The following is a 12,663-nucleotide window of genomic DNA, read 5'->3' on the forward strand; positions in this document are numbered from 1 at the left end:
GGCTGCACGCTGGCCAAGTGCAGGGGCGGATCTAGCTTTTTTGAAAAGGGGGGGTGTGGCCGAGGCGAGGTGCTGGAAATGGAGCGGTGGGTCTGGGGACCCTACCCCGGAAAAATGTTTAAATTTAGACCTCATTTCCTGCAATCTGGTGATATCTGAGGCCAATTTTATGTCCTTAATTTCAAGAGTTTGTTATTTTTATCCTTGGAATACACTGGAAAATATTCTATTTTTACCGGTACTAGGAGAAACCCATTTTAGCTCAATTTCCTGAAATATTTTCCAATTTGAAGCAGCTGTAAATTCCGAGGATTTGAGTATAATTTAATGTCACTGGGGATCGCTTTTCTGATTAATTTTCATTGAGAATAGACAAGTTTTCCTTTTAGTCATGACGCCAGAACCTTTATTTTGCACCTCCACCTGAATAGCCATGTACAGCACACGTTCAATGTCCAATGTAAATTATCAGCCTGACAGTGGGTTCAGGAATAGCATGTGCCTCGGTTGCATTCTGGCATATGCGTCCACCACGTGCCCATAATTCATAACATGTACCTTATGGGGGGGGGGGGGTTCACCCCCGACACCCCTCTAAATCCGCGCCTGGAGTGGTTAGCATATTGGCCACACAGTCAGGAGGGTTCGAATCTCCTGGAGTCTGCGTGGAGTTTGCATGTTTTTCCCGTGCGTGTGTGTTTTTTCTTCGGGTACTCCGGTTTCCTCCCACATTCCAAAAACATGCATGTTAGCTTCATTGGTGACTCTAAATTGTCCATAGGTATGAATGTGAGTGTGAATGCGTGTCTGTCTATATGTGCCCTGTCATTGGCTGGCAGTAAGTCCAGGGTGTACCCCGCTTCTCGCCCGAAGTCAGCTGGGATAGGCACCAGCACACCTGCAACCCAAGTGAGGCATAGCGACATAAATGTATTAGCCACGGCATTAGCCACCACCAGGGGGCGCGCCATCCGTGGATAACGTAGAAAGTGCACAAAACGATGACCAGCCATTCTTTCAACTACTCTTGGTATTTACTTTATTGTCTTACTTTACTTATACTGTAATTCCATTCTGCTTTTATTTTCTATCCTCATGCCATTTTTATAGTAATACCTGTGACTTGTGTGTCTGTGCAAAAAAAAAAAAAAATTGGGGGGGAGATAAAGCAAAACTTTTGTGAGGTCTCTTAATTTTTTTTTTTTTTTACCCATCAAATGTTTTTTCATCCATGTCCAAGATCTAAATCATTTACTTACTGCCCCCAGTGTTCCTGTTACTCATATACTGTACATCACCCCTCTCCAGCATGAAGTATCAAAGTATCCATATTCTAATTTAAGAATGAATTTTACAGCATAAAGAAATGAGAGGTGTCAACATCTCAGTATCGACTTGCATATGACTAGCTGACACCTCAGTGCTGAGCAGTTCCAACCCCCCCCCACCACCACCACCAAAAAATGCACACACACACACCCCCACACAGACTTTGTGGATGTAATTTGATTGGATGTCATGTAATGAAGCTGCCAAAGCAGGAGAAATGCTTCGCTAACGTAAAGAAGAGTCTTTGACGAAGCGCTGCAGGAAGTGGTCCAAGGTGAAAACGTTCCCCCATCCCACGGCAGGCTCCATGCTGATGAAGTCATCCAGGTTCATGTGGGAGTCTGTGGAGGACCAGCAAACAGATCACCCGCCTACCAAGTCTTTTCTACTGATGACCTCTGACCTGCAGTAGAAATCGGGGGGTACGATGGGGGGGGCATCTTCCAGGACCCGTCGGCGTTCTTCATGTGTGAACGATCTGAGGCAAAGTTCAACAGGAAGCAGTCGGCAGGGACCACACGCAACTTCCTGTGCAACAACAGTGATAGTGACAATTTCATGTTCACGTGCTTCATCTGCTGCAGGGGTTACCTGTGGTACACGGGCTTGATGCTGTGGTCTGTGCGTAGGGCGTGCTGGGCGTACAGCTCCAGGCTGCAGGGAAAAGGCATCACCGAGTCCAAATCGTACACCACAGGCTCAGACTCACCACAGACGTGAAGCAGAACCACGTGATAATCCTGCACGGACATGACACTTTCTACCAAGCTTGTAGACCAGATGTTGACATGAGGGTTGGCACCTACCCAAATCATGGGCTGGTCTCCATGTGCAGACTTCTGCTTCCACAATGGAATCTGATGGATCACAAACACATTTTATTTCTACTGCACCAGTCTACATTTATGGGATTGATGTCCAAGAAAATTCAAGCATCCAGTCCAGTTGCAACATTTTTGGTCATGAGAACATTTTTAGCACACAGCTGTACTGCAAAGTAACCTCCAGAAAAATTAAAATGGAGTAAGAAAAGAATATTGTGATTGGTAAGTTTAGCTTCAAAGCCCTGGCAGATGTCTCTTTCAACAAGACCAAAGTTATTCCTATCTACTATCGCTGTGAGGGCAGTTATTTTGGGGCGTGTGTCAATGTGGCCATGACTGAAGACAAGAATAAATGTAAATAGCATTAGCAGTGCACTAGCTAGTCACCGGTAAAGACTTTCAACACATAAGCAAAACATACGTACATTGTAGCCATCTAACTGATCATAAACCATAAGCTACCGTGTGAGCTGAGGCTCAAACAGGACGTGCACTCGTTAATTGTGAGTGCAAAAAAACAGTGCCGTTAAAGGAAAGTTCCCTTAGCGTGTTAACTTTTACAGCCCTAATATGAACCCAATGTGGCCTGCAAGTCAAATAGTTTTCCCACCCCTGTGACAGAACAAAGAAGAAAGTGGAGAAAAGAAGAAACTAATAGTGCTTTTTAACATTACTAGAAAAGGTTTGTTACTTGTAAACAACTTATGACATAGCAGAAGTGCCAAGTTTAGAGGTGAGACAGCTGAGTAAAATACTACACAGACACAACAATTCCATGTATTCATACAGTAAATCTTGTTTACATTGATGCGTAGTATTGCCAACAGTACTCCTAGTACTAAAAAAGTAGTGAGATATACTCTCTCACCATTCTGTTGTCATTCGAGATGAAAAGCACAAAGATTTCTCCTAGAGGCGCACTTCCTTCCTTCTTGATGAACTCACAGAGTTTCCAAACATTTTCTTCACTGCAAACACACAACATAAAACGGGCTTAGCATTGATCATCTATCCATCCATCCATCCATCCATCCATTTTCTATACCGCTTCTCCTCTTTAGGGTCGCGGGGGCATGCGGTATGGAGCCTGTCCCAGCTGACTTTGGGCAACAGGCGGGGTACACCCTGGACTGGTCGCCAGCCAATAGCAGGGCACATATAGACAAGCATTCACACTCACATTCATACCTATGGACAATTTAGAGTCACCTTCGTGTTAAATGTACGTGAACGTCGCACATGAAGGCATCAATGCAGTCTCGCAATCCATTTCTTTTCAAATGTACGTGAACGTCGCACATGAACACAAGACTTGTAAGTCTTGGTGGTATATTTCTTAATTTATTGTACATGAACGCTACACATGAATACGTCAATGCAGTCTATATCTTTAGCTAAACGTACGTGAACGTCGCAAACAAATAAAAAGATGTTAGTGTCGTTTACGGTAATGTACGTGACAGAGGAGTGTGGTGATGTTTACCAGTAGCAGCTGGTATATTCACACTTGTCGTGACTCGGTGTGATAATGTCTTCCTTCATTTTGTAGTAGTCATCTGACATGCGCAAAAGAGACGGCTGTAAGACTCGATTCTTATAAGTGATTCAGAAGATTCGATTCCGAAAGAGTGAGCCTCGGTTCCCAATTTATTTGTTGTTTTGCACACTCAGCTCGGCGCTTCCGTAATTACTGGTGTGTTAGAATGTCGGATATTTTCTACCTGTAATTTGTGTACAGTGGAACCAGCGACCTGTACTCACCAAACGGATGTAAACATTTTTCACGTTGTATTAGTGTTTCGTTGCAAATTTAGACAGATATCCCATGTAAGAAGACTCAGTGAGTTTAAGGTCGATTTACCATTTTATACAATACGGATGGTGAAGACACACAAATTGAGTCATTTTCTCGAACAATCACAAATGTGCCTCCATGAACTTGTTTTTTCTTAATTCTATGTTCAAACGTTGAATATCGATTAACCACATACACATAAAAAAATTGTAAAATATTTTGTCGCCGACAACGTACCGTACATTTTTCCAAGGTGGCAGCCTAAGTACGACGCCGTGACACTGCGCAATATGTACCCGGAACGCAATCGGTTGAACTGGGTTCTACTCATGTGCAGAACGGGTCTACATCCGGTCGGCTTATTTTTCGGCAGACACGTTACGCATGTGTAATCTGTCATTTTTTTTCGACCAGAACCGTACGTTGACGTCGCCTCCATATTGGGTGGGTCAAGGCTGCGCTGTAAATAAATACATGTCAATGTACTTACTTTTAACAGCCTTGCCACATCCAATATGGCGGCGACGTCGCCGTGACGGAGCAGTGGACAAATCCACTCGAAGATTGTCTATGGCTGTGGACATAGTCCAGTTTGGTATTCCAAAGACATGCATGGTATATTAACTGTAGCCTCCACATTGATCACAGGTGTGATTGGGAACGCTTGTTTGTAGTGATGTTACGAGATGTGCCGAGGCTTCGAAACTTGTGTCGAGTAATGGAGGGGGCATTTCCGCGAAGCGCGTATCTAGGCTTGGTTCATTTAGGGGAGGAGCTGAAAATGATGACGTCTGAAGCCGCGCTGCCCGACTGTACCACGTGACTGCTTCGGGCAGTGGTTCAGATTTTGGCACGAGGTTTGACAGCAATATAAAACCCTCAGGCTCCATTCAAAATGTGGGTTTTTGATGAGGAGTTGTAGTCATCTCAGCGTTTGGACCGATTCAATGATGGGTTCTGTTGTTTGACAAAAATAGCATCCTTTACTCCTCTTTCAAACCATCTGTTTTCTTTGGCCAAAATCTTTACCTCGCTGTCCTCAAAAGAGTGATTGGTTGTTTTAAGGTGTAATAGATGCTAACGAGCCAGTATTAGAGTCGTTCATACCCAACTCAGGGAGCGACACTTCCCTTTTATCGGAGGTGCTAATGTCTGGAGAGGATTAGACCACTACTCCGCCCAGGCTTAGTGTAAGGAACCAATAGGAGGAGGGTGTTGGCACACCAATTCCGCCCACTCTTACTGTATTTAAGGTCTAGGCTACCAGCCCTTATTAGTTCGCTGACGAAGCTCTTCGGATGAGGAGCGAAACGTCCGACACCTTCTTCACAGAAGTACAGATGACGTCTCAAGAAGTCTTTTCCTCGATGGACAACTCCTGTACGACTGAGAGTCTACACAGACATATACCAGGGGTGTCAAACTCGTGCCATGGAGGGCCGAGACACTGCAGGTTTTCTTTCCAGCCAGTCATTAAAAGAAGGTGATTTTAATGATCAACACCTTCAGTTTGAGGGAAGCAGCTCATCAATTAAATCACCTGCTTAAGAAACTGGTTGGAGAGAAAACCTGCAGTGTCTCGGCCCTCCAGGGCACGAGTTTGACACATGTGAACTATACAATATACTGTAAGTCATGCAAGCAAATGTGGAACACGTATTAAAAACGCAAGAGAAAATACGTAAAATGAAAAAGTAAAACACATTGTGCAAGGACAGTGAAAAAACAAGTGCAAATGACAACACTTGAAAACTTCAGCATTTAAATACGGAACCCTCTTCAGGCGGTGAAGACCCCCATTTTTGACTGGGGATGCTCTTCTACCTGGAGATGCCGAGGATGATGTGCATCAGACATGTTCAGCATCCTTTGTCTTTAGGATAGGTAGCCGTGACCCATCTGAGGACAAGCTGTATAAAAAAAACCTCTTATGCACTAGGCCGCATGTTGGCCACACACTTCTCCCACATTCCAAAAATATGCATGTTCTTGCATTTGGAGACTCTAAATTAAAATGTGAGTGTGAATGCTTGTTTGTACACGTACACGTACAGTACATGCCCTGTCATTAGCTGGCAACCAGTCCAGGGTGGACCCCGCCTCTTGCCAGAAGACAGCTGGGATAGGCTCCAGCTTACCCTTGCAACTCTAGCAAGGTCAAGCTGTATAGATGATGAATATAAGAGGAATGATAGATAAAAAAAAAAAAAACTCAAAAAGAAAAAAATATTTATTAGAAAGAAAAAAGTAATCAATGATTGACAGGTGCGCTGCTAGGTGAACAGTCGAATGGTGGCATCTGCACCAGACGAGAAGATCCAAGGTTGCGTGGGGTGAAAGGTCACGTCTAGAACACCAAGGTCATGAGTGATCACGTGACCTTTCAGAACCTTCACCGGAACGATGAGTGGATTCTGCAGTAGGTCGCTGAGAGATGACAGGAGGATTTATTGCGCGTGCGTGCGTGCGTGCGTGAGACAGGTGAGTGTTGAATTACTTGTATACAGTCCCATGGCAGACGATCACTGAGCCATCATCAGATGCCGAGGCAAATAGTGGGTAAAGTTTGTGGTAGGCCACGCCCCTCACTGCCTTCTTATGATGTCTGCAGACAGGAAGTGATGGCAACAATCAATACCTCCGGAGAATTTTGTTAAAGCAGCACATCGTTGTTCCTACGTACCGTAGCATTTTGTATGGTTTGGTTGAGAGGTCGAGGTCAAACCAGCTCAGTCGGCAGTCGTAACTTGCACAGATCACATGATCACCTGTGAGCAAACACACAGGTGAGATAGAAATCCATCCCTGGCTGTTCCATGTGATCCCATGCCCCTTTTCTCTTCATCTTTCACTTGACCATCAAAAACTAACAAGGATTTGGAATCAAACGGCAGCCAAAAAATGGACAGTTTGTCCAACATGTGCATTTTGGACAATTCTAGAGACTTCTCCTGGCGCTGTTGGAGGGTTTTCTGGTATTTGGGGATGTAAAAGTAAAAGCACATTGTTGTGCAGTTTGTGTTGTCACTGAACAGCAGGGGGTGCTGCCGAGAGGTCTGCCCCGCTCCAAAGCAGTCACAAACGTCAGAGCCCTGTCAGCTCCCGCTGCACACGGAGCATAGTGGAGATCCACGCATCCATGAATCACACATGCACGAGGCTCGAAGGCGCCAGGGTGGAACTCACCCCGTTTTTACACAGCGTAAATGTTTCATCGTCATGAAATTACTACTCATTACACTCGAGCCTCATTGGGACTCGCTCACTTACCTGTCAGTGTGTCAGAACGTGTGATGGAAGGATGTGTGATAAAACAAGTAGTCCTAACTACAAGATAAAAGGTGGAGGCTGGAGGAGAGTCCGGATGTAATATTACGCTGTCTAGACAACGAGAGGCACTACTCGAGATAAAATATTAGTTATTTTATTTTCATGAAGTGATGGCCAATTTTAAATTAACAAACTAAGAATCAAGTTTATTTACATAATGGTGTCGTGACGGCGTGCAAGAAACCAGGAGCTGTGAAGGTTTTGCAACAATATGTCACCTCCAGGATGGACAGCCATGCTGGAGATCCACTTGGAGTTGGCCTGGAGTTTCTTGGTCATCTCTTGCTTGACCAGATTGTAGATACGGATGGAGCGCTGGGTTGCCACAAAGAAGTAAGGCCGGATGGGGTGAAAGGATACACACTGAACCAGGCCTTTGTTGCGCCTGAAGGGGTTCTGGCTCCGTCTTCTGCTGAGCTGGTGGATAAACACCTGCTGATGGCTGGAGTGATCCGGCATCACAGACGCTAGATAGTCACCTTTTGCGTGCCACATCACCTGCTGGATAGCCTGGAGAAGCAACAGTGACAAGTTTGGAAAGAATTTCATACATCAGGACTTCATGGGATCATGCTTCGCACTTTGGGATGTTGGATTTTGAGGCGGATGCCGTGGTTATGCTCCTCCCTTTCAGAGTCAGCCCAGGTAACAGGCCCAACAGCGTCTGTAGGCCCCGCCTCCTGCTGACCAGCAAGGAGACGTTCTGAGGCCAAGATGACCTCTCTGTCTGCTAACGAGGGAGACAGGATCAACACCAGTGATTCCCTGTAGGTCAGAGATGGGTCAGTAGATAAGACGGGTCGATGGTGAGAGACAAGCACATGGTGCTTCCTTACAGGGCGACAGCCAATAGACAGACAGACGGGTTGGGATTCCAACACACACTCTTCACTGCTCTGCCCACCTGGACCACCTTGACACAGCAAGACGAACTGACCTCCCAGAACCTGACAGAGCCGTCATCGCTTCCTGAAAGACACACTCTGCTTACTTTGGGCTACACCCCTCCCACACGAAGCCTAGACCACACCCCCACAATACCTGAAGCAAGCCACTGTCCTGAAGGAGAAACACTGATTGAACGAACCAAACTACTGTGACCTCGATAAACCTGAACACAAGTCAATAAACATGTGACTGCAATTGTGTGTGTGTGTGTGTGTGTGTGTGTGTGCGTGCGTGCGTGCGTGCGTACCAGCGACTGAGTGGTAGGGAAGGGCTGCAGGTCCTTAGGTTTAGGCAGCTTTGGAATCAGATCTTCTGGATCCACGTTGACCTGCAGCGCAACAATGGTTTTAGCAAGCATGTTGTCTTGAGATGATGAAGAGGCCTTACCCTCATCTTCCTCTGGCGAGGGCACAGGTAAAGGTCCAGGCAACGCTCAAATCTCTCATGGATGAAACGAGGAAACGCTGGGACCTGACGGAGGCTGGAGAACTTCCTGGGAACAAAGGGCAACTTCCTGTCTGAAGGATCCTGCTGCTCCCACAAAGCTCGCTGCAGAGAAGGAGAATAATAATCATGTGGCCTGCAGCTAACGATGCACTCAGGTGACATACCTCTTCATCGGTGAACAGGTACTCTGGTGGAGGGTTGTAGGACTCTTGGTGACCAGGGAGGGGGATTTTAGGGGCAGGGAGGTGCATTCTGTGTCTGGCCAAAAGAGAAGAGTCTTCATTGCCCCATAGGTCATAGTAGTGCCCCCTACTGTCATCCTCCCCTCGACGAGGCTTAATCCAGCCCATCTTGATGGCGTGGACCAGTTTGGAGACCTGAAAGCAGACAGATGGAGTCACATGACAGCCAAAGATGCAGACGGGGGGTGGTGGAACATTACCTTCTCCTTCTCAATAAGTGACGGGATGAAGCTGCGCTTGTCAGCTGGTCTGTTGGTCACAGGATGAAGCATCACGTCTTTAGTGAAGAAATCCACCGAAGGCTGAGGAGCACCAACGAAACTTAGCTTCAACACTTCACAGGTACTAAACTTCCTGTCGGGGGCGGAGCCACAGCAGAGCACACCCCACCTGGTACTCATCAAAGTTGCCATCGCCAAACTGTCCTCGCTGCAGCCGCTTCACCAGCTCCACTTGCTCGTCTGACAGGATGATGTCACTTCCGGTCTGCTTGTCAGTGACGGTTCTCCTGCACATCAGTTGCACGTTAGCATCCTTTGACGCTCCTTTCAATTTCCAACGTCAACACCTCACCAGTAGTCGGGGTTCTCCATTTTCTCTAAGAACTCATCTAGCTCGTCCTTGTTTCTGATTGGCTTGTAAATCTTTTTCCCGTCCAAATCGTAGCCAATGTGAGGGAAGTCTTTGTACCATTCCATGGGAATGTTCCCCACTGTGTTCCTGATATCCTGCAGGAAGATGAAGCAAGTTAGGGCAAAGCTGGTATTCCATAACACACATTCAGTTTCCACTCTTTCTAATCAAGGAAAAGTAGCCATCATCCACAATCATTATGTGAGACATGAACACACGCCTCTCTTTACTGTGCCTTCTAAAGATATAAAAACAGATAAAGAGAGGCAACTAATGAATGCACGTAATGGGACACCTATTCCTTCTAAGAAAACACCTCCAAAAAGCCCCAACAAGATTTAGTGGTTTTCTATCCATGCTGTTAGCATGTAGTACCAGGTACATTCATGATAATATGAATTGCTTGCAGTATTTTGGGAACTTCCTTCCTGGGTGCATTGATTTCACATAGCAACATAGAAAGGAACGCTACACCTAGCATCAAAAACAAAAACACAGCAGCAGTGGTGGCAGCTCCAATATGTAGCGTTACCTTTGGCTAGTGGCCTGAGGCCTTGTGAGCCAGTTGTGTGGTGAAGCTAGCCGGTGTGGTGTGGCGATGTGTCACTACGCCGGTAACATAGTTCTTGGGTGTAATATCGCTGTAGCTTGGTTAATATGCAGCTCACATTATGGAAATGGCGCCTTGTTGGCGCTTTTTGGAGGCGGAATAGATGTGTCCCATTACATGCATTCTTATCTGTTTTTATATCTTTAGAGAAAGACGTGTGTTCATGTCTCATAAGCATTGTGGATGATGGGCAAAATTGCCAAAAAAGTGCACTTGTCCTTTAAATAATGACTGTAGGCAACTTGCAGATTTATTTTTTTTTTAACCAAAAAATATAAGAAGACCACCATCACGTTGTTTTGATAAACTATCCATTCTATTGAGCTCTAATATTAGGAGCTAAACTTACCCAATAAATACATTATAAGTCTATACTAAAGGTTATTGACACTAGTTGGCCAGTGTACGACTAATAAACCAACAGTAAAATGAATAAAGTAGTTCTGTATAAAAGTGTTGCTGTGACAGCCATGTCCAAATAAAAATGGCCTCACTTCTTCGTCGGATGAGTCGTGGTCATACTCTTCTTTCTTTCCACAGTCTCCATTGTTCAAGCAGTTGTCCTGCAAGTAGAAACAGTTATGTTAAGTAAGATGCCAGAAATGATCTCAAGGAGAACTGTGACTGATGAACTCTACCTGTTGTGCTTCTTCGTCATCATGGCAAAATCCATCTTCATCGTCACTATCGCTCCCCGAATCCTCAAGTCCAGAATAGACGCTCTCCTCGCTGTCTGAGTCTTCTCTGTCAGACCGCTTACTGTTGATGCTGAACATCTAGGACATGACAAATGTACACAATACCACACAAGTAGTGATAGCTGCCATTCAGAATGGAGCCACTAGGAGGCACTCCAGAATAATCTGCATTTGTGATATACAGAAGAAGCTGATAAAATGTAAAAAACCCACCATGCCATTTGATTTAATTTACCCAAAGTGTTAAAGAAGTTAGAGCAAATGTCAGAGCAGGAAATGATGCCTTCGGTCCCCTTTGCTTTAACATTGAGTCGAGACAAAAGATGTGATCGAGGATTCAAAAAGTCAACTCAATTTCTTAAACCCACTCAGAACTGAAAGATTTCTGCAGGTTGAAAAAGTGTATACTTTAGTCTGTAGCACTTCTTACTTGGGCTTGGCCTTGGTATCATTCATTTTCGTCATTAGTAATTACAGTACATGAAGCATTGGAACAGAGCTTGTGACAATCACACTACCATCTTCCTATCACATGACAATGTGACAAGGGAATTTTGGCATTGTTATTGTTTAAAGAAATAAAGCTAATCAAATTCCAATCATTAACTTGTTAATTCAAACTAATGTTTTGGATCATCTTCTGCCTTATATCTTAGTATGGAACAGACTACAAACTCACGGACTGAAGCTTCAGGACAAGATAAAAAGGTATATAGGAATTAATTCACTTTAAAACCCATCTGCAGATGACATTTCATAAACATCTGATGGTGCTAAACATGTTTTTTTGCCCCGGAATTACTACATGTTGCGTTAGCATTGTCCTACTTTCAATATGGATGCCTTGCTTGTAAAAATAAAACCACATAAAATATCGATAATTTAGATATCATTATAACACAACCATGCTAAAAAACATTGACTTTCTAAAAGATGGAGTGGATGGTGGATTGTATACATTCGTGTCATGGATGATAGTTAGGTATTTCTTGTGGTTAGTGTGGAGTGAAAAGGAATACACAGCGTGCTGCTATACTGCGGTGTGAGGCACGTGCATGAAAAATATGACACTTAATTTTCTTCCCTGGACTTCATGATAAAAAAAAAATGTAAATGGCTACTCTGTTGACTTTTACAACAAAATGTCACCGCCTAGGTAATTATATGTTTCGTTGTACGGGTGTACTTGCCAAGGTCCGTGGGTCGATCACAGCGTTTGTCTTGACTCAATGTTAAAGCAATGGGAACCAAAACACCATTTCCCGCTGTGAAATCTGCTCAAACTTCTTTAATGTTTGGGGTAGAGAAGTGAATGAGGTATCAAATTAAAGTTTCTTTATCGAATAGAATGAATCCCAGACTAGATTTGACATATTTCAAAACGTTGTAACATTCCCAGACTAGTTGCCAACGTTTGAGGCCCTGGCCTGACAGGCTAGACTGGAACAAGTCTGCTAAGACTGCATGCTAAGCTAACAGCTAGTCCAGTTCTGTGTTCGCCTTACCTCGTCTTGCTCCTTTTGCTCGACGTTCCGCTTCATTTTCTCCTTCTTCTTGTGGATCCTTTGGGGAAGTTTGTTCATCTCGCCTGAGTCTGCACTTTTCCGCGTGTCCTCCATTCCACGCCACTCGTGAAAGACGTTACGTCACATATGAAACTTTATTGAAAACACACAGGTGAACAACGACAAATCCCACGTGAAGACGTGCATGTTATATTTAAAATATGTTACAAAGACAAAAAGTAAAAAAAATAAATAAACGACAACAACAAACAATTTAAAAGATACAAAAAGATGTCCTGAAC

The 12,663-nt window shown here is 44.5% G+C and overlaps 1 protein-coding gene across 10 annotated transcripts; it reads right to left on the reverse strand.

Moving 5' to 3' along the window:
- Positions 1 to 1,137: 1,137 nt before the first annotated feature.
- On the reverse strand, positions 1,138 to 12,530 carry bop1 (BOP1 ribosomal biogenesis factor). 10 transcript variants are annotated; one of them, XM_054763181.1, is made up of 20 exons: positions 12,362 to 12,530; positions 10,797 to 10,934; positions 10,653 to 10,721; positions 9,489 to 9,643; positions 9,306 to 9,423; positions 9,116 to 9,217; positions 8,838 to 9,050; positions 8,614 to 8,775; positions 8,474 to 8,554; positions 8,320 to 8,389; positions 8,115 to 8,247; positions 7,860 to 8,043; positions 7,497 to 7,788; positions 6,632 to 6,716; positions 6,446 to 6,553; positions 3,022 to 3,121; positions 2,136 to 2,186; positions 1,921 to 2,069; positions 1,733 to 1,807; positions 1,138 to 1,670 (listed from the first exon to the last, which is right to left on the reverse strand). In XM_054763181.1, the coding sequence occupies exons 1-20, from the start codon at positions 12,473 to 12,475 to the stop codon at positions 1,649 to 1,651; spliced, it is 2,421 nt and encodes an 806-aa protein (XP_054619156.1). In that variant the 5' UTR covers positions 12,476 to 12,530; the 3' UTR covers positions 1,138 to 1,648. The 10 variants fall into 10 exon arrangements, with proteins under 10 accessions (XP_054619156.1, XP_054619154.1, XP_054619155.1 ...); XM_054763179.1 differs by having other exon boundaries at positions 1,733 to 1,857; XM_054763180.1 differs by having other exon boundaries at positions 1,138 to 1,807.
- Between the last annotated feature and the right edge of the window lie 133 nt (positions 12,531 to 12,663).

The sequence above is a fragment of the Dunckerocampus dactyliophorus genome, chromosome 20, assembly GCF_027744805.1.
Source record: "Dunckerocampus dactyliophorus isolate RoL2022-P2 chromosome 20, RoL_Ddac_1.1, whole genome shotgun sequence".
In the NCBI taxonomy this organism is placed as follows: Eukaryota; Metazoa; Chordata; class Actinopteri; order Syngnathiformes; family Syngnathidae; genus Dunckerocampus; species Dunckerocampus dactyliophorus.